At 40.9% G+C, this 21,905-nt stretch overlaps 2 protein-coding genes across 2 annotated transcripts; one reads left to right on the top strand and one right to left on the bottom strand.

Moving 5' to 3' along the window:
• Window positions 1-9,020: 9,020 nt before the first annotated feature.
• On the bottom strand, window positions 9,021-18,381 carry LOC125538365 (uncharacterized). The gene is made up of 6 exons (XM_087542475.1): window positions 18,355-18,381; window positions 12,524-12,767; window positions 12,006-12,120; window positions 11,853-11,905; window positions 11,578-11,706; window positions 9,021-10,227 (listed from the first exon to the last, which is right to left on the bottom strand). The coding sequence occupies exons 1-6, from the start codon at window positions 18,379-18,381 to the stop codon at window positions 9,971-9,973; spliced, it is 825 nt and encodes a 274-aa protein (XP_087398601.1). The 3' UTR covers window positions 9,021-9,970.
• A 1,529-nt stretch (window positions 18,382-19,910) lies between these two features.
• LOC147987672 (putative E3 ubiquitin-protein ligase SINA-like 9) lies at window positions 19,911-21,624 on the top strand. Its single transcript, XM_087545422.1, has 3 exons — window positions 19,911-20,070; window positions 20,146-20,616; window positions 20,717-21,624. Exons 2-3 carry the CDS (start codon window positions 20,161-20,163, stop codon window positions 21,380-21,382), a joined length of 1,122 nt encoding a protein of 373 aa, XP_087401548.1. The 5' UTR covers window positions 19,911-20,070; window positions 20,146-20,160; the 3' UTR covers window positions 21,383-21,624.
• The last annotated feature ends 281 nt before the right edge of the window (window positions 21,625-21,905 follow it).

Here is a 21,905-nt window from a genome sequence, read left to right as displayed (position 1 = left end):
TAGGGAAAAGGCTACTAGTAGCGCTGGAAAATTGTCTAGTAGTAGCGCGGGTTCCCGCGCTACTACTATCGCGCTACAGCTAAAAGTTAGTAGTAGTGCGGGTTCCCGCGCTAATACTATCGCGCTACAGCTAAAAGTTAGTAGTAGCGCGGGTAAACCCACTCTACTACTAAAATAGTAGTAGCGGTTCTATAGTAACACAAACTACTAGTATCTAAGGATACTAGTAGCGCTTCTATAGTAACATACGCTACTAGTATCCTAGATACTAGTAGCGTGCGGTTTTCCCCCACGCTACTACTAACTAATTACGAGTTAAAAAAATCCCCAAATTCCATTTTATGCATTACAAATCCATATAGTAAACTAGGAGCATTAGAGCATATCCAGACGCCTACATTTCTTGCCAAGTCACTAACACAGTTACAAGCAAGCCAAAATGCATAGAAAGACCAAACTATGGCATCCTATCTCTCCAAATGATCTGCTCCCGGTGCATCCTTGCAAGCGTCTTCACGATAAGCACATCTGCAGGAAAAAAGTCAACTTAGCATCTAGATTTTATCCATTGCCCTAGCCATGTTCAAGAAGCACTAAATTTAGAACATTTCTATTGTAAATACATGAGGCATCGGGACAGAAAACAAAAGATGAGCAATATCATATGAGCAGAATAAAAAAGAGTTTGGACCATAGCATGGTTAACAATAAAACTAGAAGCAACATGCACGCTTTGCCGCACCGACTCATAAGTACAGAATAGATTTTGCACATTGCCCCAAGATGTATTGCAAAGAGCCTCCACATTTATAAGAAATTACAATTTGGCTAATTTGGATATAGAAACAATGCATACATCCCCTTCTTGGTACAGTAAACACATTGTTTCATCTCAGAAGACAACCATTTAGTCTAGATAAAAGGATAACTTTCAGAAAAAGAATTAACCCTTAAAACCACTTAACAAAAAATCACGTTGTCACTATAGAGTAACTGGGAAAATTTCAAATTTTCAAACATTTTATCTAAAATGGATATCTACGGCAATGCTATTCAGATGAAAAAGAAAAAAGAAAAACAAACATTAATCAGCACAGTAACTTATTTTGCCAAGCCATTGCATTTAGCACCAATTGCAAATAGGAACTTGTGATCCTTGGAGTCATTGGTGTTGTTGTTTCACCTCCCTTTAATGAAACAGAACATGATGCTACCAATATCTTGTAATTTTTACGAGCAAGCACGCTGCTGATCAAAATCATTGTTGTTATGAACAGACATGCATAGGCTCAAAATAAGAAGAGACCATGAAACACTTGGAAATCTTGGGTTGGTCTATTGCGACATAACAAAATAAGAAGAGAGTTAAACTTCTTTCTCTTCCAGGCACCGCACCTGCGTTCGCGTTCGGCTTCGCATTATCCTCCCTCCTTCACTTGAACGGCGCACTGCTACCACTTGAGCACTGTGTTGGTTTTCCCTTGAAGAGGAATGGGTGATGCAGTAAAGTAGCGTAAGTATTTCCCTCAGTTTTTGAGAACTAAGGTATCAATCCAGTAGGAGACCACGCTCAAGTCCCACGCACCTACAGAAACAAATAAGAACCTTGCAACCAACGCGATAAAGGGGTTGTCAATCCCTTCACGGCCACTTGCAAAAGTGAGATCTGATAGAGATGATAAGATAATATTTTTGGTATTTTTATGATAAAGAGTAAAAGCAAAATAAACGGTAATAGAACTAACTTGTTGACGGGAGATTAATATGATAGAGAATAGACCCGGGGGCCATAGGTTTCACTAGTGGCTTCTCTCAAGATAGCATAAGTATTACGATGGGTAAACAAATTACTGTCGAGCAATTGATAGAATTGAGCATAGTTATGAGAATATCTAGGTATGATCATGTATATAGGCATCACGTCCGTGACAAGTAGACCGACTCCTGCCTGCATCTACTACTATTACTCCAAACATTGACCGCTATCCAGCATGCATCTAGAGTATTAAGTTCATAAGAACAGAGTAATGCTTTAAGCAAGATGACATGATGTAGAGGGATAAACTCATGCAATATGATATAAACCCCATCTTTTTATCCTCGATGGCAACAATACAATACGTGTCGTTTCCCCTACTGTAACTGGGATCGAGCACCGCAAGATTGAACCCAAAGCTAAGCACTTCTCCCATTGCAAGAAAGATCTATCTAGTAGGCCAAACCAAACTAATAATTCGAAGAGACTTGCAAAGATAACCAATTATACATAAAAGAATTCAGAGGAGATTCAAATATTGTTCATAGATAATCTTGATCATAAATCCACAATTCATCGGATCTCGACAAACACACCGCAAAAAGAGATTACATCGAATAGATCTCCAAGAGAATCGAGGAGAACTTTGTATTGAGATCCAAAAGAGAGAAGAAGCCATCTAGCTAATAACTATGGACCCCGAAGGTCTGAGGTCAACTACTCACACAACATCGGAGAGGCTATGGTGTTGATGTAGAAGCCCTCCGTGATCAATGCCCCCTCCGGCGGAGCACCGGAAAAGGCCCCAAGATGGGATCTCACGGGTACAGAAGGTGGAAATAGGGTTTTGGCTCCTGTTCTGATGTTTTCGGGGTACGTAGGTATATATTGGAGGAAGAAGTAGGTCGGTGGAGCTACGAAGGGCCCACGAGGGTGGAGGGCGCGCCCAGGGGGTAGGCGCGCCCCCTGCCTCGTGGCCTCCTCGTTGATTGCTTGACGTCCACTCCAAGTCCTCTGGATCACATTTGTTCAGAAAATCACGTTCCCGAAGGTTTCATTCCGTTTGGACTCCGTTTGATATTCCTTTCCTTCGAAACACTGAAACAGGCAAAAAAACTACAATTTGGGCTGGGCCTACGGTTAATAGGTTAGTCCCAAAAATAATATAAAAGTGTATAATAAAGCCCATTGAACATCCAAAACAGATAATATAATAGCATGGAACAATAAAAAATTATAGATACGTTGGAGACGTATCAAGCATCCCCAAGCTTAATTCCTGCTCGTCCTCGAGTAGGTAAATGATAAAAATAGAATTTTTGATGTGGAATGCTTCTTAGCATAATTTTCAATGTAATTTTTTATTGTTGCATGAATATTTAGATCCGAAAGATTCAAGATAAAAGTTTAGTGTTGACATAAAAACAATAATACTTCAAACATGCTAACCAAGCAATTATGTCTTATCAAAATAACATAGCCAAAGAAAGCTTATCCCTACAAAATCATATAGTTAGGCCATGCTTCAATTTCGTCACACAAAACGTTCTCATCATGCATAACTCCGATGACAAGCCGAGCAATTGGTTCATACTTTCTAACGCACTTCAGCCTTTTCAACCCTTACGCAATACATGAGCGCAAGCCATGGATATAGCACTATGGGTGGAATAGAGTATAATGATGGGGGTTATGTGAAAAGACAAAAAAGGTAGAAAGTCTCACATTGACCCGGCTAATCAATAGGCTATGGAGATGCCCATCCATTGATGTCAATGAGAGGAGTAGGGATTGCCATGCAACGGATGCACCAGAGCTATAAATATATGAAAGCTCAACAAAAGAAACTAAGTGGGTGTGCATCCAACTTGCTTGCTCACGAAGACCTAGGGCATTTTGAGGAAGCCCATCATTGGAATATACAAGCCAAGTTCTATAATGAAAAATTCCCACTAGTATATGAAAGTGACAACATAGGAGACTCTCTATCATGAAGATCACGGTGCTACTTTGAAGCACAAGTGTGGAAAAAGGATAGTAACATTGTCCCTTCTCTCTTTTTCTCTCATTTTTTCTTTTTCATTTTTTTGTTGGGCCTTCTCTTCTTCTTTTTTTGGCCTTTTTTTATTTAGTCCGGAATCTCATCCCGACTTGTGGGGGAATCATAGTCTCCATCATCCTTTCATCACATGGGACAATGCTCTAATAATGATGATCATCACACTTTTAATTACAACTCAAGAATTACAACTCAATACTTAGAACAAAATATGACTCTATGTGAATGCCTCCGGCGGTGTACCGGGATATGCAATGGATCAAGAGTGGCATGTATAAAAAATTATGAATGGTGGCTTTGGCACAAATACAATGTCCACTACATGATTATGCAAAGCAATATGACAATGATGAATCGTGTCATAATAAACGAAACGGTGGAAAGTTGCATGGCAATATATCTCGGAATGGCTATGGAAATGCCATGATAGGTAGGTATGGTGGCTATTTCAAGGAAGATATAAGGAGGTTTATGTGTGATAGAGCATATCATATCATGGGGTTTGGATGCACCGGCGAAGTTTGCACCAACTCTCAAGGCGAGAAAGGGCAATGCATGGTACCGTAGAGGCTAGAAAATTGTGGAAGGTTGAGAGTGCATATAATCCATGGACTCACATTGGTCATAAAGAACTCATATACTTATTGCAAAAGTTTATTAGCCCTTGAAGCAAAGTACTACTATGCATGCCCCTAGAGGGATATATTGGTAGGAAAAGACCATCGCTCGTCCCCAACCGCCACTCATAAGGAAAGCAATAAAAGAACACCTTATGTGTCAAAATTGTCACACAACTTTTACCATACGTGCATGCTACGGGACTTGCCAACCTTAACACAAGTATTTCTCAGTTTCACAATTACTCAACTAGCACACTCTAATATTACCACCTTTATATCTCAAAACACTTATCAAGTATCAAACTTCTCATGATATTCAATGAACTCAATATGAAGTTTTTATTATGCTCATCTTGGATGCCTATCACATTAGGACTAATTTCACATTTAAAGCAAATTAACATGTTGTTTAAGACTCTCAAAATAATATAAGTGAAGCATGAGATATCAATAGTTTCTATAAAATAAAACCACCACCGTGCTCTAAAAGATGTAAGTGAAGCACTAGAGCAAAAACTATATAGCTCAAAAGATATAAGTGAAGCACATAGAGTATTCTAACAAATTCCAAATCATGTGTGTCTCTCTCAAAAGGTGTGTACAGCAAGGATGATTGTGGTCAACTAAAAATCAAAGACTCAAATCATACAAGACGCTCCAAGCAAAACACATATCATGTGGTGAATAAAAATATAGCCCCAAGTAAAGTTACCGATAGACGAAGACGAAAGAGGGGATGCCTTCCGGGGCATCCCAAGCTTAGGATTTTGGTTGTCCTTGAATTTTACCTTTGGGTGCCTTGGGCATCCCCAAGCTTAGGCTCTTGCCAATCCTTGTTCCATAATCCATCAAATCTTTACCCAAAACTTGAAAACTTCACAACACAAAACTTAACAGAAAATCTCGTGAGCTCCGTTAGCGAAAGAAAACAAAACACCACTTCAAGGTACTGTAATGAAATCATTCTTTATTTATATTGGTGTTAAACCTACTGTATTCCAACTTCTCTATGGTTTATAAACTCTTTTACTAGCCATAGATTCATCAAAATAAGCAAACAACACATGAAAAATAGAATCTATCAAAAGCAGAACAGTCTGTAGTAATCTGTATCTAACGCAAACTTCTGGAACTCAGAAAAATCTACCAAAATAGTACTACCTAGATAAATTTTTTATTGATCTACTGCAATTGGAATCAGTATTTTATCACGTTCTGGTGATTTTAAACAATTGTTTTCGTGAACAGAAAGTTTTTGGAATTTTCAGCAAGATCAAATAACTATCATCCAAGAAGATCCTATAGGTTTCACTTGGCACAAACACTAATTAAAACATAAAAACACATCTAACCAGAGGATAGATCAAAGATTTATTACTAAACAGAAATAAAAAGCAAGAAAATAAAACAAAATTGGGTTGCCTCCCAACAAGCGCTATCGTTTAACGCCCCTAGCTAGGCATAAAAGAGAGGATAGATCTAGGTATTGCCATCTTTGGTAGGCAATCCATAAGTGGCTCTCATAATATATTCATAAGGTAATTTATTCTTCTTTCTAGGGAAGTGTTCCATGCCTTTCCTTAACGGAAATTGGAATCTAATATTCCCTTCCTTCATATCGATAATTGCAGCAATCGTTCTAAGGAAAAGTCTACCAAGAATGATAGGACATGAAGGGTTGCAATCTATATCAAGAACAATAAAATCTACGGGCACATAGTTCCTATTTGCAACAATAAGAACATCATTAATTCTTCCCATAGGTTTCTTGATAGTGGAATCCGCAAGATGCAAGTTTAAAGAACAATTATCAAAATCACGGAAACCTAGCAGATCACACAAAGTTTTTGGAATCGTGGAAACACTAGCACCCAAATCTCACAAAGCATAGCATTCATGATCTTTAATTTTAATTTTAATTGTAAGTTTCCACTCATCATAAAGTTTTCTAGGGATAGAAACTTCCAACTCAAGTTTTTCTTCATAAGATTGCATCAAAGCATCAACGATATGTTTAGTAAAGGCTTTATTTTGACTATAAGCATGAGGAGAATTTAGCATGGATTGCAACAAGGAAATACAATCTATCAAAGAGCAATTATCATAATTAAATTCCTTGAAATCCAAAATATAGGTTCATTGCTATCTATAGTTTTAACCTCTTCAATCCCACTTTTATCAATTTTTGCATCAAGATCTAAAAACTCCGAATTTGTGGGACGCCTTCTAACTAAAGTTGACTCATCTCCAGTCCCATAATTATCAAGATTAATATTGCCAAACAAAGATTTAATAGGAGACACATCAATAACTTTTAGATCTTCATCTTTATTATCATGAAAACTAGAAGAACACGCTTTCATGAGACAATCTTTTTTAGCACGCATCCTAGCAGTTTTTTCTTTGCACTCATCAATGGAAATTCTCATGGCTTTGAGAGACTCATTTATATCATGCTTAGGTGGAATAGATCTAAGTTTCAAAGAATCAACATCAAGAGAAATTCTATCCACGTTCCTAGCCAACTCATCAATCTTAGGCAATTTTTCTTCAAGCAAAGCATTGCAATTCTTTTGAGAAATCATAAATTCTTTAACACTAGTCTCAAAATCAGAGGGCATATTATTAAAATTTCCATAAGAGTTGTTGTAGGAATTACCATAATTATTAGAGGAATTACTAGGATACGGCCTAGGATTAAAATTTCCTCTATAAACGTTGTTACCAAAATTGTCCCTACCAACAAAATTCACATCCATAGATTCATTATTATTCTCAATCAAAGTATACAAAGGCACATCATTAGGATCAGAAGAAACACTCTTATTAGCAAACAATTTCATAAGTTCATCCATCTTTCCACTCAAAACATTAATTTATTCTATCGCATGCACTTTTTTACTAGTAGATCTTTTAGTGTGCCATTGAGAATAATTAACCATAATCTTATCCAGGAGTTTAGTAGCTTCTCCTAAAGTGATTTCCATAAAAGTGTCCCCCGCGTCCGAATCTAAAAGGTTTCTAGAAGCAAAATTCAATCCGGCATAAAAATTTTGTATAATCATCCATAAGTTCAGACCATGAGTGGGGCAATTACGTATCATTAATTTCATCCTCTCCCAAGCTTGTGCAACATGTTCATGATCAAGTTGCTTAAAATTCATAATATCGTTTCTAAGAGAGATGATCCTAGCGGGAGGAAAATACTTAGAGATAAAAGCATCTTTGCACTTATTCCAAGAATCAATACTATTTTTAGGCAAAGATGAAAACCAAGTTTTAGCACGATCTCTAAGCGAAAAAGGAAATAGCTTCAATTTAACAATATCATTATACACATCTTTCTTCTTTTGCATATCACACAAATCAACAAAGCAATTTAGATGGGTAGCGGCATCTTCACTAGGAAGGTCGGCGAATTGATCTTTCATGACAAGATTCAGCAAAGTGGCATTAATTTAACAAGATTCAGCATCGGTAAGAGGAGCAATCGGAGTGCTAAGAAAATCATTGTTGTTGGTATTTTCAAAGTCACATAATTTAGTATTATCTTGAGCCATTGTGACAAGCAAGCAATCCAACACACAAGCAAACAAGAACCAAACGAAAAAGAGGCCTACGGAAAGAGAGGGCGAATAAAACGGCAAGGGTGAAGTGGGGGAGAGGAAAACGAGAGGCAAATGGCAAATAATGTAATGCGAGGGATAAGAGTTTGTGATGGGTACTTGGTATGTTTTGACTTGTGCGTAGACTCTCCGGCAACGGCGCCAGAAATCATTCTTGCTACCTCTTGAGCACTCGTTGGTTTTCCCTTGAAGAGGAAAGGGTGATGCAGTAAAGTAGCGTAAGTATTTCCCTCAGTTTTTGAGAACCAAGGTATCAATCCAGTAGGAGACCACGCTCAAGTCCCATGCACCTACACAAACAAATAAGAACCTTGCAACCAACGCGATAAAGGGGTTGTCAATCCCTTCACGGCCACTTGCAAAAGTGAGATCTGATAGAGATGATAAGATAGTATTTTTATGATAAAGAGTAAAAGCAAAATAAATGATAATAGAACTAACTTGTTGACGGGAGATTAATATGATGGAGAATAGACCCAGGGGCCATAGGTTTCACTAATGGCTTCTCTCAAGATAGCATACGTATTACGGTGGGTAAACAAATTACTGTCGAGCAATTGATAGAATTGAGCATAGTTATGAGAATATCTAGGTATGATCATGTATATAGGCATCACGTCCGTGACAAGTAGACCGACTCCTACCTGCATCTACTACTATTACTCCACACATCGACCGCTATCCAGCATGCATCTAGAGTATTAAGTTCATAAGAACGGAGTAACGCCTTTAAGCAAGATGACATGATGTAGAGGGATAAACTCATGCAATATGATATAAACCCCATCTTTTTATCCTCGATGGCAACAATACAATACGTGTCGTTTCCCCTACTATCACTGGGATCGAGAATCGCAAGATTGAACCCACAGCTAAGCACTTCTCCCATTGCAAGAAAGATCAATCTAGTAGGCCAAACCAAACTGATAATTCGAAGAGACTTGCAAAGATAACCAATCATACATAAAAGAATTCAGAGGAGATTCAAATATTGTTCATAGATAATCTTGATCATAAACCCACAATTCATCGGATCTTGACAAACACACCGCAAAAAGAGATTACATCGAATAGATCTCCAAGAGAATCGAGAAGAACTTTGTATTGAGATCCAAAGAGAGAGAAGAAGCCATCTAGCTAATAACTATGGACCCGAAGGTCTGAGGTAAACTACTCACACATGATCGGAGAAACTATGGTGTTGATGTAGAAGCCCTCCGTGATCAATGCCCCCTCCGGCGGAGCACCGGAAAAGGCCCCAAGATGGGATCTCACGGGTACAGAAGGTTGCGGCGGTGGAAATAGGTTTTGGCTCCTGTTCTGATGTTTTCGGGGTACGTAGGTATATATAGGAGGAAGAAGTAGGTCGGTGGAGCTACGAGGGGCCCACGAGGGTGGAGGGCGCGCCCAGGGGGGTTGGCGCGCCCCCCCTGCCTCATGGCCTCCTCGTTGATTGCTTGACGTCCACTCCAAGTCTTCTGGATCACGTTTGTACAGAAAATCACGTTCCCGAAGGTTTCATTACGTTTGGACTCCGTTTGATATTCCTTTCCTTCGAAACACTGAAACAGGCAAAAAAACAACAATTTGGGCTGGGCCTCCGGTTAATAGGTTAGTCCCAAAAATAATATAAAAATGTATAATAAAGCCCATTAAACATCCAAAACAGATAACATAATAGCATGGAACAATCAAAAATTATAGATACGTTGGAGACGTATCACGCACCGCATTTGTCAGCTGCACATCAACAACCAGCAAACTTCATTACAAATCCAAGGTTCTCGACAAACAATAAGCCATGGATAGAATAAAATAGATCTAAACAAATAGCACATATACTACCAATTACCGTGCCTGAATTAGCAGTAATATGGTATGAAAAAGAATTAGATAGTACTCAAATACATCAGATTATATTGCTTACACTAAACAGAAAAATAAAGTAAACTGGAATCATGCTTTCTACTTCATAATGCTTCGAACAGAGTGGCTTTAACAAATAAAGGAAATTATAGGAAAGAAGAAAAACGTACCCTGCAACATTGGTACAAACGAGCACCCTAAGCCGAGTCAGTGACATCAAAGATAAACAGGGCAGCGCTGTTATGATGCACTCGCCTCCATCATCTCCCAACAACCTCCTTCTTTGTCCCTCCTGAGCTTCTGCACACAAACAAAAACACTGACCTGCATCATGTCTAGCTATAGAAAAGGGATCACAACACACACACACACACACACACACACAGAGAGAGAGAGAGAGAGAGAGAGAACCAGTTAAACCATGTACCATAGTTGGAGGATGGATGATACTAAAAGTAGTAACCATCAACAGTACAGACAGATGTAATAACATTACTAATTGTAAAAACATGCTGGGGGTTCGTTCAGAATGCTAAGTATCTCTAAGGCTGTGTTTGACAGTAAAGTACCAGAAAACTGAAGTATTAAAAAACTATAGTATTTTAGCATGAAGATATAAGATACCACAGTTTTCAGATTGTCTAATTTATTTCAGAATTCAAAGTAATATTACAACATTATGTCCAATCAGCACTCTGATCCTTCCAAGTTAAAAGCTAATGGGTATTATCGCCGGACAGCCAGCAACGCCCCCAAGGACATTGCATTAGCACGTACACACGTATATCCATCTATTCACAGTAGCAAATTAGCACCAAGCAGCAACAAAAGGGAACCGGTTACTACTACCCTTGACAGTAGCGAATTAGCACCAAACAGCCGCAAAAAGAGAACGAATTACTACTGCCCTTTACAGTAGCATTGGCCCTTCACAGTGAGAAAGATGTCTACATACTCGCACCATTCATCCATCCATCTAGCAAGCAACTAGCACCACTCCTCCATCCATCAAGCAACCATCTAGTACACAAGTTATAACTACACAAACATCTCCTTGAACCACATAAATTTAACCTATTGGCTACTGCAGCCAATCTATGGTAACCAGGCAGCAAGCAACAGGTTAAAACTTACGCTATGAGCTTATGGGTCTGAAGCCTACTCAGACTACATACATAATTATGTAACCTATCAGGTAAATTTAGATTGCTATATAGAACATATAACTGAACGCCCAAAAGAACACCTGCAACAAACCAACATTCTTTGGATGCTTCTTAGCTATAACCTATCCAAAAGAGGTCTCTAACATGCATTTATTAGTTGCTAAATACTGGCTTTCGCGCTGCTTTATGTATAAAGCAAGCCACCCTGTCCATACAACAAGTCCGAGTGCAACACACGCATTTATTAGTTACTAAATACAGGCTTTCGCACCACTTTATGTATAAAGCAAGCCGCCACGTCCATACAACAAGTCCGAGTGCAACACACACATTTATTAATTATGAATTACGATTGGTTATTGTCTAGATGAACTCGGCATTGTAAGTTAAGAAGACAAGTCAGGGTGCAAGGCCACCATGTCTATGAAAGAGATGAATTCCCTCTTTATACTAGTTTGGAAGGAGCCTAAATGAATATAATCACCTTTCACTTTTTGCTCATAAGCAGGGCGATCACGCATCAAGAGCGCAGCAGCTTGTCCGTTCAATGGATCAGAAGGATTTGGATATAACAAAAGTTGTGGAAGGAAGACTTCAAACACATTGACAAGATCTGTAAAAAAATATGTTATATAGTTGCAAGGTTAGAAGATTGTCGTAACAACATCCGTAGAGCTCTCTCTGTTTATACAGAGAATGTAAGAAAGCTAATTAGCATGGCCGTCTAAAAAACAATGAAATAAGGAGATTAAAGTTTACCAAACATTGGGCTCCATGTCGGGTTAATGACATCCAAGCAGACGGAACCAGACCTACAATTTGCATTCATCCACAAGTGGTTAGGAAATAGAAAGTTATAGTATCATAGTTTTGGATCGACTGAGCATGAATACTGAATACGAGAATACTCACAGTTCATCGACATTCAGGTGATATATCTTATTAACAAAAGCAATCAACGGAGACCTGTAAGGATACGCATCGGGCAGTTCTACCCTAACCTTCCATACACCTCCTTGGTAAAGACCTGTTAAAATTCATCAATGAGAACACCAATCAAGCAACCAGCGCAACAACTCATCTTATTCTGCTGGTATGAAAACATAACTGAAGCTTAACAGCAACTAAAGGCATCATCCATAAAGAAAACGTAACAGTGACATCAAACTTTGAGATCTGCCCGCCGTTGTTCTTAAGCTAAATCGGTAGAAGCAGCAGGCGACAATGATGTAAGCAGAAAAAGGAAATCTCGAAACTTGTGCTGGTATATCTATGTCTAGATTCGGAAACCAGAAGCTAGTAGTACCTAACATCAACATACATCCATCTATCCAAGATCCACTGATCCATGTAACTAGCAGCATGGACAATAGAGGAACAGGGGATAGAGAGATGAACAAGGAACATAGAGGTAACGAAGAGAGTCTCACCCCAGGCCGCGGTCGAAGGAGAGCAGCCGCCGGCCGCGCGCGGGAAGAGACAGCGGGAGGTGGCGGCGAGGGTCACGGCAGCGTCCGCCGTTGGTTCGGTGGCTGCTGCTGGGGTGACCAGGGGCGGGGGACGGCAGGGGCCGGCGGGGTGGACGCGTGCGTCGGGGCCGCGCTCGCCGGCTGCTGCAGGGGTCGGAGGAGGCCCTCGCTCGTCGGAGAGGAGCGGGCGGCGGGGTGAGGAACCCTAGGGCGCTCGGCTGACCCCGTTCGGCGGAATCGAGCGAGAGACAGGAGGGTGGAGGGTGGCGCAGGAGGGGATACGAGAGGTAGTTGTAGCGCGGGGTGGAGGAGTAGTAGCGCCGGTGTACAACACGGGCTACTGCTATCCACTTAGTAGTAGCGCGGATTTAACATCACGCGCTACTACTACTGCCTGTTTGAGGAGGTATGATGAAAATTATTTAGTAGTAGCGTGGATTTTTGTACCTTCGCTACTACTATGGGTTACTAGTAGCGTGTTTTTATTGTGCTCGCTACTACTAAGTAGCAATAGCGCGTGACAAATAACCCGTGCTACTAGTAAGCTCCTGTGTATAAGGTTTTTCCTAGAAGTGTAATCCTCTTGGCAATTTGAAACATGACATGGAAAAAACAGGAACAGATTGGGCAACTGCTTTTACTAGAACTTCCTTGCCCGCCGTAGACTTGGAGTTTTCAATCCACCCTTGCACCTTGCTCCAGAGTCAATCTTTAAGATACTTAAAAGCCCCATTCTTTGAACTATCAATGCCAAACAGCATGCCAAGGTATTTTTCATTTAATGTCTGGTTTGGCACACTTAACAATGTTTTTGTCTCCAAGCGTATGCTCTCTGGGACACCTTTGCTGAAGAAGATTAAGGATTTATCATAGTTGATTCATTGACCTGAAGCCTGGCAATAAACATCTAGGACACGTTGTAGCCAAGTCCTCCTTATCAACATAGGTGTTGGCCTGGCTATTCTTCGGTCAGTTGAAAATAAACTTTGCATCAGTCGATTTTTCCTCTCACGTACAGAGGCCTGGACCCTATCATACTGGGCTGGCTCCGCCTGGCCTGGAGCAGCCCACAAGTCCACATAAAATGGTTTGATCAATAATTAGCTGGATGCTCTCTGTAATAAAAAAATGTTCATTTCTCCCAAAAAAAAGTTAATTAGCCTGAGGTGGTGACGTGCGTTGCAATTCAGCGTCGTCGTGGTATTGTTGTTTGAACGGTGAGTACATTATGGAATTCGCACTGGTCCATAATATGCAGGATACTCTATTATGTGATTGTACTTGTATATATTATGGACCAGTGCAAGTTCTAGGCATTCTGTTTGCAAGTTTTTGCTATCATTCATTTTAAATGATCTTTCTTGTATTAGGTTATATGAATGTCCTTAATTCATTCTTTTTAGAATAAATTTTGCTTATAATTTGTTTTTGCTTTTGTTTCTGGTAACACGATGTCATGAACCATTCGCCTTTAGATTGAAATTTGTAATGTTTTATGAGTTTGCTATTTGACAAGCACGTGGACTTTGTAATTTTTCTTTTGCTTTCATTTGTTTCTCTTTCTTTTTTCTAAGTAGTATTTTTTTATTTATGTGTAATATGTTTGTCATTTTGACATTGTTTTAGTTTTCATTTTATTTATTCTTTAAGGCTAATACTAATGCCACTAATTCATTATTTCATAGAAAATTTCATTGTTTTGTTTTTTATTTTATTTACTTATTTATTAAGGGTAATACAATGGCACTAATCCATTCTTTCTTGGAAAACTTCATTATTTTCATTTTGTCTTATTTTTATCTTATTTAGGGTAATAACAACGCCACTCATTCATTCTTTATTAGAAAAATTTATTATTTTGATTTTTTTCTGTTTTTATTTTATTTTATTTCTTCTTTAAGGATAGTACTAATGCCACTAATTCATTTCTTCTTAACAAACTTCTTTTTAGTATAAATTCCACTATTATAAGCTTATTCTTGCATATTATAAAAGAGGGCAATTTGAAGATTGTGTGTAATTTTTTAATTATTTTTCATTTTCTTTATTATTAAGGGTGATACGAATGCCACTAATGAATCCTCACATAGAAAACATCATTTTTTTTAAATGTATGTGCGAGTATACATGCAAGTACTATACAATATGTGTGTAATTATGCCAGAGTGCAAAAAATGCACTATTATGTGCTTATTATTTGCATATTACAAAAGTGCAATTTCAATGCAAAGTTGTGTGCAAGTTTTTCTTTTTATTTCTTCTGAATGACTACCAATGCCACGGATTCATTCTTTCTTAGAAAGCCTCATTACTTAAATTTAGTTTTATTGTTTATTTTATTTTATTTATTATTTATGGGTAATATCAACCACTATTTCTTTCCTTCTTGGGAAACTTCATTTTTTTGGTTTTCTTTATTGTTTTATTTATTTATTTATTTATTTATTTTTGTCTTGTGTCTTGTTATATTAGGCATCGAGTCAGCTTTTATTATGTTTCAGACCAAGATCAAGCATATGGTGGTTGTCTATCTTGTGGTTGCAAATGGTCGAGTTTCAATTTTATTCTATTATATGTCTTTGTTCAATAGTGCTTACTTGATTTTTTTTATTGGCGTATTTTATCCAATATATTGTTTGTGCAAGTTTGCGGTCTATTCTAGTTCCCGCATAAAATAAAAGACTTTGATATAAGTCTTTATGAATTGTTCATGTTAGGTATAGTTGTACAATATTTTTTAAATAGTTTCTTGTTATTTATTTTAGGGTAAACTATTATTATAATTCATTCTCATTAGAAAGACAGCTTTCCTTTATTTTTGTCGTTGTTGTCTATTTGTTAGTCGACACAACCAATATAATTCTTTCTTCCTTAGAAAAAAATTGTTTTGGTTTTTTCTTGTTTGAGGTACGATGCAACCATGTTCGCATCAGATATGACCAAATATATTATGTGCTTACATATATTCCAAAATGAGTTCTATTATAATTACAAAATATGATATCTTTTTTAGGAAAAAATGATATATCTGTCATGTTATGTAGAAAAAGGAGATGGAGATGTCTAGAAGCGAGTGTCAATATTTGATTTTACCTGCCACGCTTGCATATGTTTTTAATTGAGTCAAAGCAGTACAATTATAAATTCCGCTGCAAAATGTACTCACGGAGAATGCTTACCTTTTTTTAGTCTGCGGAGAATGCTTACCTGGATGAATTCTTACTAAGGTTGCCAAGTGGTGGGCCAGTCACTCCAGCACATACAGGAGCGGGCTCTTGGGTTGGCGTGCTCCTGGCGCGGCGATCCAAGTGGAAGATTTTGCTGAAGCTTTTTCCCCCTTCACGTCGTATTGGGCGGGCCCATTCATGCGTGCATATAGTCGTAGAAAGAGAATAGGAAATGCGAGAAGGAGGAGTCGAACCCTGGTCTCCAGTGCGCCAGCAAGATCGCGTGTTCGTTAACCACCTCGCCCAAGTTCGTTTCGTGGTAAGAATTAGGGGCGCGATGTACTTGAAGCTACTCAAGTTGTTTTCTTTGGGATTTTATCCTTTTTTTGTTTTATTTTTTTTCTTTCCTTTTTTTTCTACTCTGTTATTCTTTCATTCCTTTTCTCATTTTTTTCTCCTTATTTTAGTTTATTTTATTCTTTCTTCTCCATTTTTTGTTTGAGTTTCTTTTTTCCTCTCCATTTTTTGTTTTCTTTTTTGGTTTTTCTTTCATTGTTGCATTGTTTCTTTTTGTTTTCATTCTACATTCTTATATACATGATCAACATTCTGCAAATACTTGTTCAACACTTTCCAAATACTTGTTCAATTTCCAAACACTTGTTCAAAAAATTTATATACATGATCAACATTTTTTCAAATACTTGTTCAATTTTTTTGAATACTCGTTGAGCATTTTTCGAATGCTTGATTAACATTTTTGAAAATCCTTCTTCAAAAAATATCAAATACTTGTTCAACATTTTTCAAATGCTTTATTAAAAAATTTCAAATACTTGTTAAAAAAAATTCAAAATGCTTGATTAAAAATTTTCAAATAGTTGTTCAATATTTTTAAAATACTTGTTCAACATTTTTTTAATGCTTGATCACATTTTTTCAAATACTTGTTTCACATTTCTTCAAATGCTACATTAACATTTTTCAAATACTTGTTCAACATTTTTCCAATTTTTTTACAAATTTTTTTGTAATATATTTATATTTAAAATATTTTAAAGTATAAACAAGGTACAAAAATAAAAAAAAACTTAAAACATAAAAAATACAGAAAAACAGGTCGTGGCCTCGCTCATGCGTGGGCCTCTCCATATTGCGCGTCCCTTTCAGCGAGTCGGGAGTTACACTCGCTGAAGGCGAGGGTGCCCTGCTCCTAGGGCGAGAAAATGAAGTGAGTGAAGTATAAACTAATTTCAGCCACCTCTTTTCCTTTCCTTACTTTATGTGTTCTCTGTTGTTTGGCGGATATTGATCAGACAGCTTAGGATCAAAGTGGCTGAAACAATTAAAAATTCCATGTACCTGATCCGTAGGAGATCCCAAACACGTCTTTTGTTTCATTCCAAACATAATCACATCTACTGTTTGCTCGCCCCCCCCCCCCCCCCCCCCCCCAATCCCCCGCCGCCCCACCCCCCAGCTCGGGCGAACGTTTTGTTTCTGGGATTAATTATCCCGAGTGAACCATCCCAGCGAGAGCTTCTCCATATAAAAAATGGCCCAACTTTAGGTCCACAAAAAAACAAGCCTTAAATACTATATTTTTACGATGTATAAAAGAAATTTTGCCAAATGTCCAGCAAAGAAATTTGCATAGCTCTGCAATGTAATTCGCTAATACATATAAATTACAATGTACAAAAGCAAAAGTAATACATTGAAAAGCACATCTACCATCAAACAAAACACGACAGGAGGAACTCACCAAAATACGACGCGAGATGGGGTCACATGCCCCTATGCATCAGGAAGAGAGCACGTCCCTGCGGACGCACTAGGAGCAGATGTCCCTGGCAAACAGGAGCAGCAACACGTCCACCATGATGTCCCGTTGAGCTTTGCCTCAATCGCAATGCTCCTCCCCGGTCCAAGCTCCAACTCCACCTACGTCAAACTCCTCCACCTCCACCACTTGCCCCCGCCGTCCGCCTCTACAGCACTTGCTATTAGGTGCCACATACTGAGGTGGACAACGAGATCGGCCTCACGCTACAGACGACCAAGGCGTTGTGCGAGCTCCACCACGACCACAACCGCGTAGTCCCGACCACTACCATGGACGGAAATGAACTTTGTCTCTTGTAGAGAATTATGAAGAGTGCATAGAAGTTAGTTAAGGCCTAAAGAAGAGCGGTTGCAGAAGGTTATAATAATTTGAGCGAAAGGCAACTGGAAACAAATGTGCGCAAGAAAGGTAAATGAGTAGCAGCGAGTAAAGTAAGGATGAAATCAACAGTTGGTCTATGGTGTTCTTAGGAAGTCCGAACTCCCTACTTAGTATCTATCTATCGTAACATATGTTATTGCATAATTCTATGTTCGGATAATCAAGCCTTCCATTGATGTTTATAGTAGGCAGAGTCTAGTACAACATATGAGCTACATGTGTAGTCTCTGTATCATAGATGTCACTGTCGTTCATCCTCACATTCAGCTTATGGCAATGATAATTAAGGGCCACCCCGTGGACACAACCAATAGTTGGTTCTTCCTTACTCCCCCATCAATTGCAAAAGGGAAAGATGAGAGGATATTATTGTTGCCTCTTCGCCTCCGCATCCTTACCTTTACAATGGCAGTAATAAACTCCATGGCCATACGGCAAAAATGCTGAGTGTGGGACCCCTTACACAACATTCATGAAGTTTATTAACCCAAACATGAAAATGGGGATTTCATTTCATATCGGTTTTCAGAACCTAAACATACTATAATGTTCCTCCATAGCCGAGAAATAGGAAATTACTCATACATGGAAAGAAACAACATAATATGATTATTGGTAGTAACCATGGACGATAGATCAAAGTAATTCACATGAGGATCCACTAGGGTTCGGTATTACAAAGAGATGGACATGAGGATGATGATGACGATGGTTGATGTCGAAGTGTCCTTGAGCGGGGTGATGGCGTGGCGGAGCCCTTCTTGTCGATTCCCCCTCCAAATATATTTCGGAGGCTAGGGTTCTTGGTTTTGGATGGTTCCTCTGTAACTTGTATCTCTGATTCAAAGACAAGGGGATGATACAGTTGATCAGAGGGGAGCGGTGGCTAGTACGAGCACTCGCGTTCGTGCCAGATGTCGCCTTCTCCGCGGGATCCTCCTGCACAACTGGTTCTCCTCCGTCTTGTTCATGGCTTTATCTGGAAGGTTCCTATCACGCAACTGACGTGATTTTTACCTCATTTTTTTTGTACTTTTGTCCTAGTACCTTAAAACACCTCACGAATGGGATCCTGGTGAAAACAGGCAAAAGATGCGTGCGGACACGATAAAATTCTGACAAAACCTTTGTCTACGATACAAAACTCAAGATAAAAATTAGTTGGAAATTGGACTCATCAATAAGCAGCAAAAATTACAAGACCTTTTTCATCCTATTGGATTAGCTTCAAGTGATCAAGGAGGAGTCTTTGGATTAGCACACCTTTTTCTATTCAACTATTCAAACATGGAATTTTTTCTTGATGCATTTTTTATTCTTCAAGCTGCAACAATTTTATTTTGGTTCGGTTGATGTCGTGGTAATGGCGATCGGTCGAGCCGAAAACAAGAATCACATGACTGGCTACATTATTCCTAGCAAGGGGCGAGCCTAGGGTGACATGCAGATAGGTCCAACAGAGGCGAAGCAAGTGTGGGTGGGGAAGGGGTGGCCAACACCAGAAGAAGGGGGTGTTAAGGGATGGCTAGGAAGGTACAGTGCGGCATTGGCGACGACCACTGCTGACGGGGGATGATGGTTAGGCCGTTGGTGGCGGACGGATCAACAACGTGGTACACTTTTCTACAACGGTGGCGGGGGAGAAAAATTTACCCGTGCAATTTTTTCTCCCGCCAATGGAAATATATGCGGTCCCTTTTGTTTATTTATTTCAGAACATTATAGAGTAAGATTTTTTATTATTCTATAAAAATATTTTTTTAGATTATTTTAGTCCTATAATTTTTTTTAAATCGGGTGCAAATAGTGTTCCAATTTTTATCAAGTATTTGTTTTTGAGCTTTGGATTTATCAAGTAGCAATACTCCATTTTCTGCTAGTAACTGGGCTGGAAGCAGACCGCTGTTAAGGCCCATCACGGTGACCACTGTTTTGTCACGCGGTTCTGCCATTTGTATTGGCCCACGCCCGACGCGTGCGCGGCGCGTGAGCATCCCCCAACTCCTTCCCCCAAATCCGCCCCCCACCGCCGGCAAACCCCACCATCTCCTCTCCGTAGCCGGCGGCCGCCCTCCGACGCGCGTGGCCCGCCCCTCCTCCTCCTCCGCCCGCTGGTAAGCAGCTTTTGCCCGAGCCCCTTGCCTCGATCTCGGGGTGGTGCTGATGAATTGATCCGTGTCGATCCGCAGGCGTCGGCGCCTGAGATGAGCGGGAGCGCGGCGAAGCGCGTCGGCACGCCGCTGGCCGACGCGGAGGGAAGCCCCAAGCGCCCGCGGAGCAGCCGCCACCCCTCGCTCTCCCCCTCGCCGTCGCAGGCGCGCTCGCAGGCGCCCTCGCCCTCGCAGTCGCGGTCGCGGTCCCGATCGAGGTCGCGGCTTCCCCTGGCGCGGACGTCGCCGCCACCATACATAGGGTCGCCCTCCTACGCCCCATACGACGACCGGAGTCCCAGCCGCAGCTACAGCCGCAGCCGCCGCCGTAGCCGCAGCCGCGTGTCAGAGGAGACGGACGGGAATGGGCGGCCGGTCTGGAGGCCGCACTCGTACAGGGAGCACAGCGGCGAGCACGGGGACGGCGAGTACAGCGTCCGCATCGGCGACTACGACCGCCTCTTCATCTGCCGGAGCTGCCACCGCATGCTCTCCACGCCGGTCTACGAGGTGATGCCCATTTCCAACCTACTAACAGCACGTTTGGTCATTTGTTGATCAGCTCGCCGTGTCTCTGATAACTCGTCGTGATGTGATGGCATCCGTGCAGTGTCCGGACGGGCATGTCACCTGCTCGAGGTGCCGCGACAACATCGGGGACAACCGCTGCAACTACTGTGCGGCCAATGGCTGTGTGCGCAGCCGCGCCGTCGAGGAGTTCCTCGGCCGCATCAGCTTCTCCTGCCGCAACCAGCAGTACGGCTGCGAGGTGTTCCTGCTGCACCATGAGATGCGCGCGCACGAACGCACCTGCCACTATGACCCCTGCTTCTGCCCGGTCCATCGCTGCGGCTTCGCCGGCCCGGCCTACGATCTAGAGTCCCACCTCGCCACCATCCACCGCTGGGAGGTGATCAACTTCCGCTACGGCGAGAGCTTCCAGGCCCCTGCCTTTGACTCTGCCATCTTCCGCTGCGAGGACTACGGCGAGCTCTTCCACATCAGCAGCTCCCGCGAGGGCTTGGGCACCGCGCTCTCCATGATCTGCATCCGCCCTGACAACGCCTTCGAGGAGGAGTTCACCTACGAGCTGAAGATGCCGGCGGGTGGACGGCGCCACAGGCTGCAGATTCAGTCGACCGTGTGGAACACTTCGCTGCGGTACGGGATCGGTGAGGGAAGCGATGTCTTCCTGCTGGTCCCTGACAAGCTGCCCGGCATCGAGAATGGCTGTGCCGTGGAGGTGTGCATTCGCAAGGTGGTGGCTGGTAACTAGCTCAAGCTGTGCGCCGATCTGGACCGTCATTGTCGTTCTGGCTGCAGCATTGCCTGCTAGAGTTCTGCTCATAGCCGAGTAAACTTGAACGGCATCCGTATTGGTGAATTCGTTAGTCGTTGATGGGTCTTCTGGTAGTGAGATGGAAGCATAGGCACCCCGCGCATCGCTGATGCAGGAAACTGTCTGGATATCGTCTTTTCTGAGGAGGGTGAATTTGGATATGCTGAATTTGCTGGTAAGCTTTTGTTTTGGTGCATTTCTGGACGTGGCGATCTTGATGTCGAAATGCGTGAACGCTTTGCGTGATTTGCCTCTAGATGTTTATTATAGATGTTGCTGTCTACCGGGCGCGAGTTCACTAGTTTATTCTTCTAGTTTTCAGATGGTGCCTGCTGGAGTTTATTCTTCTAGCAGCTGCTGAATGCCGAGGTAAACTGAATACCATATCTGGTGAGATGGAAGCATGGGTAGCCCGCACGTTGCTGATGCGGGAAATTGGTGTCTTTTTTGGGAGGGGAAA

This window comes from Triticum urartu, chromosome 2A (genome assembly GCF_056163025.1).
Source record: "Triticum urartu cultivar PI428250 chromosome 2A, HENAU_Tu73, whole genome shotgun sequence".
Lineage (NCBI taxonomy): Eukaryota > Viridiplantae > Streptophyta > Magnoliopsida > Poales > Poaceae > Triticum > Triticum urartu.
The sequence above is the reverse complement of the archived record's forward strand: the minus strand, read 5'-3'. Positions and strand labels throughout refer to the sequence as shown.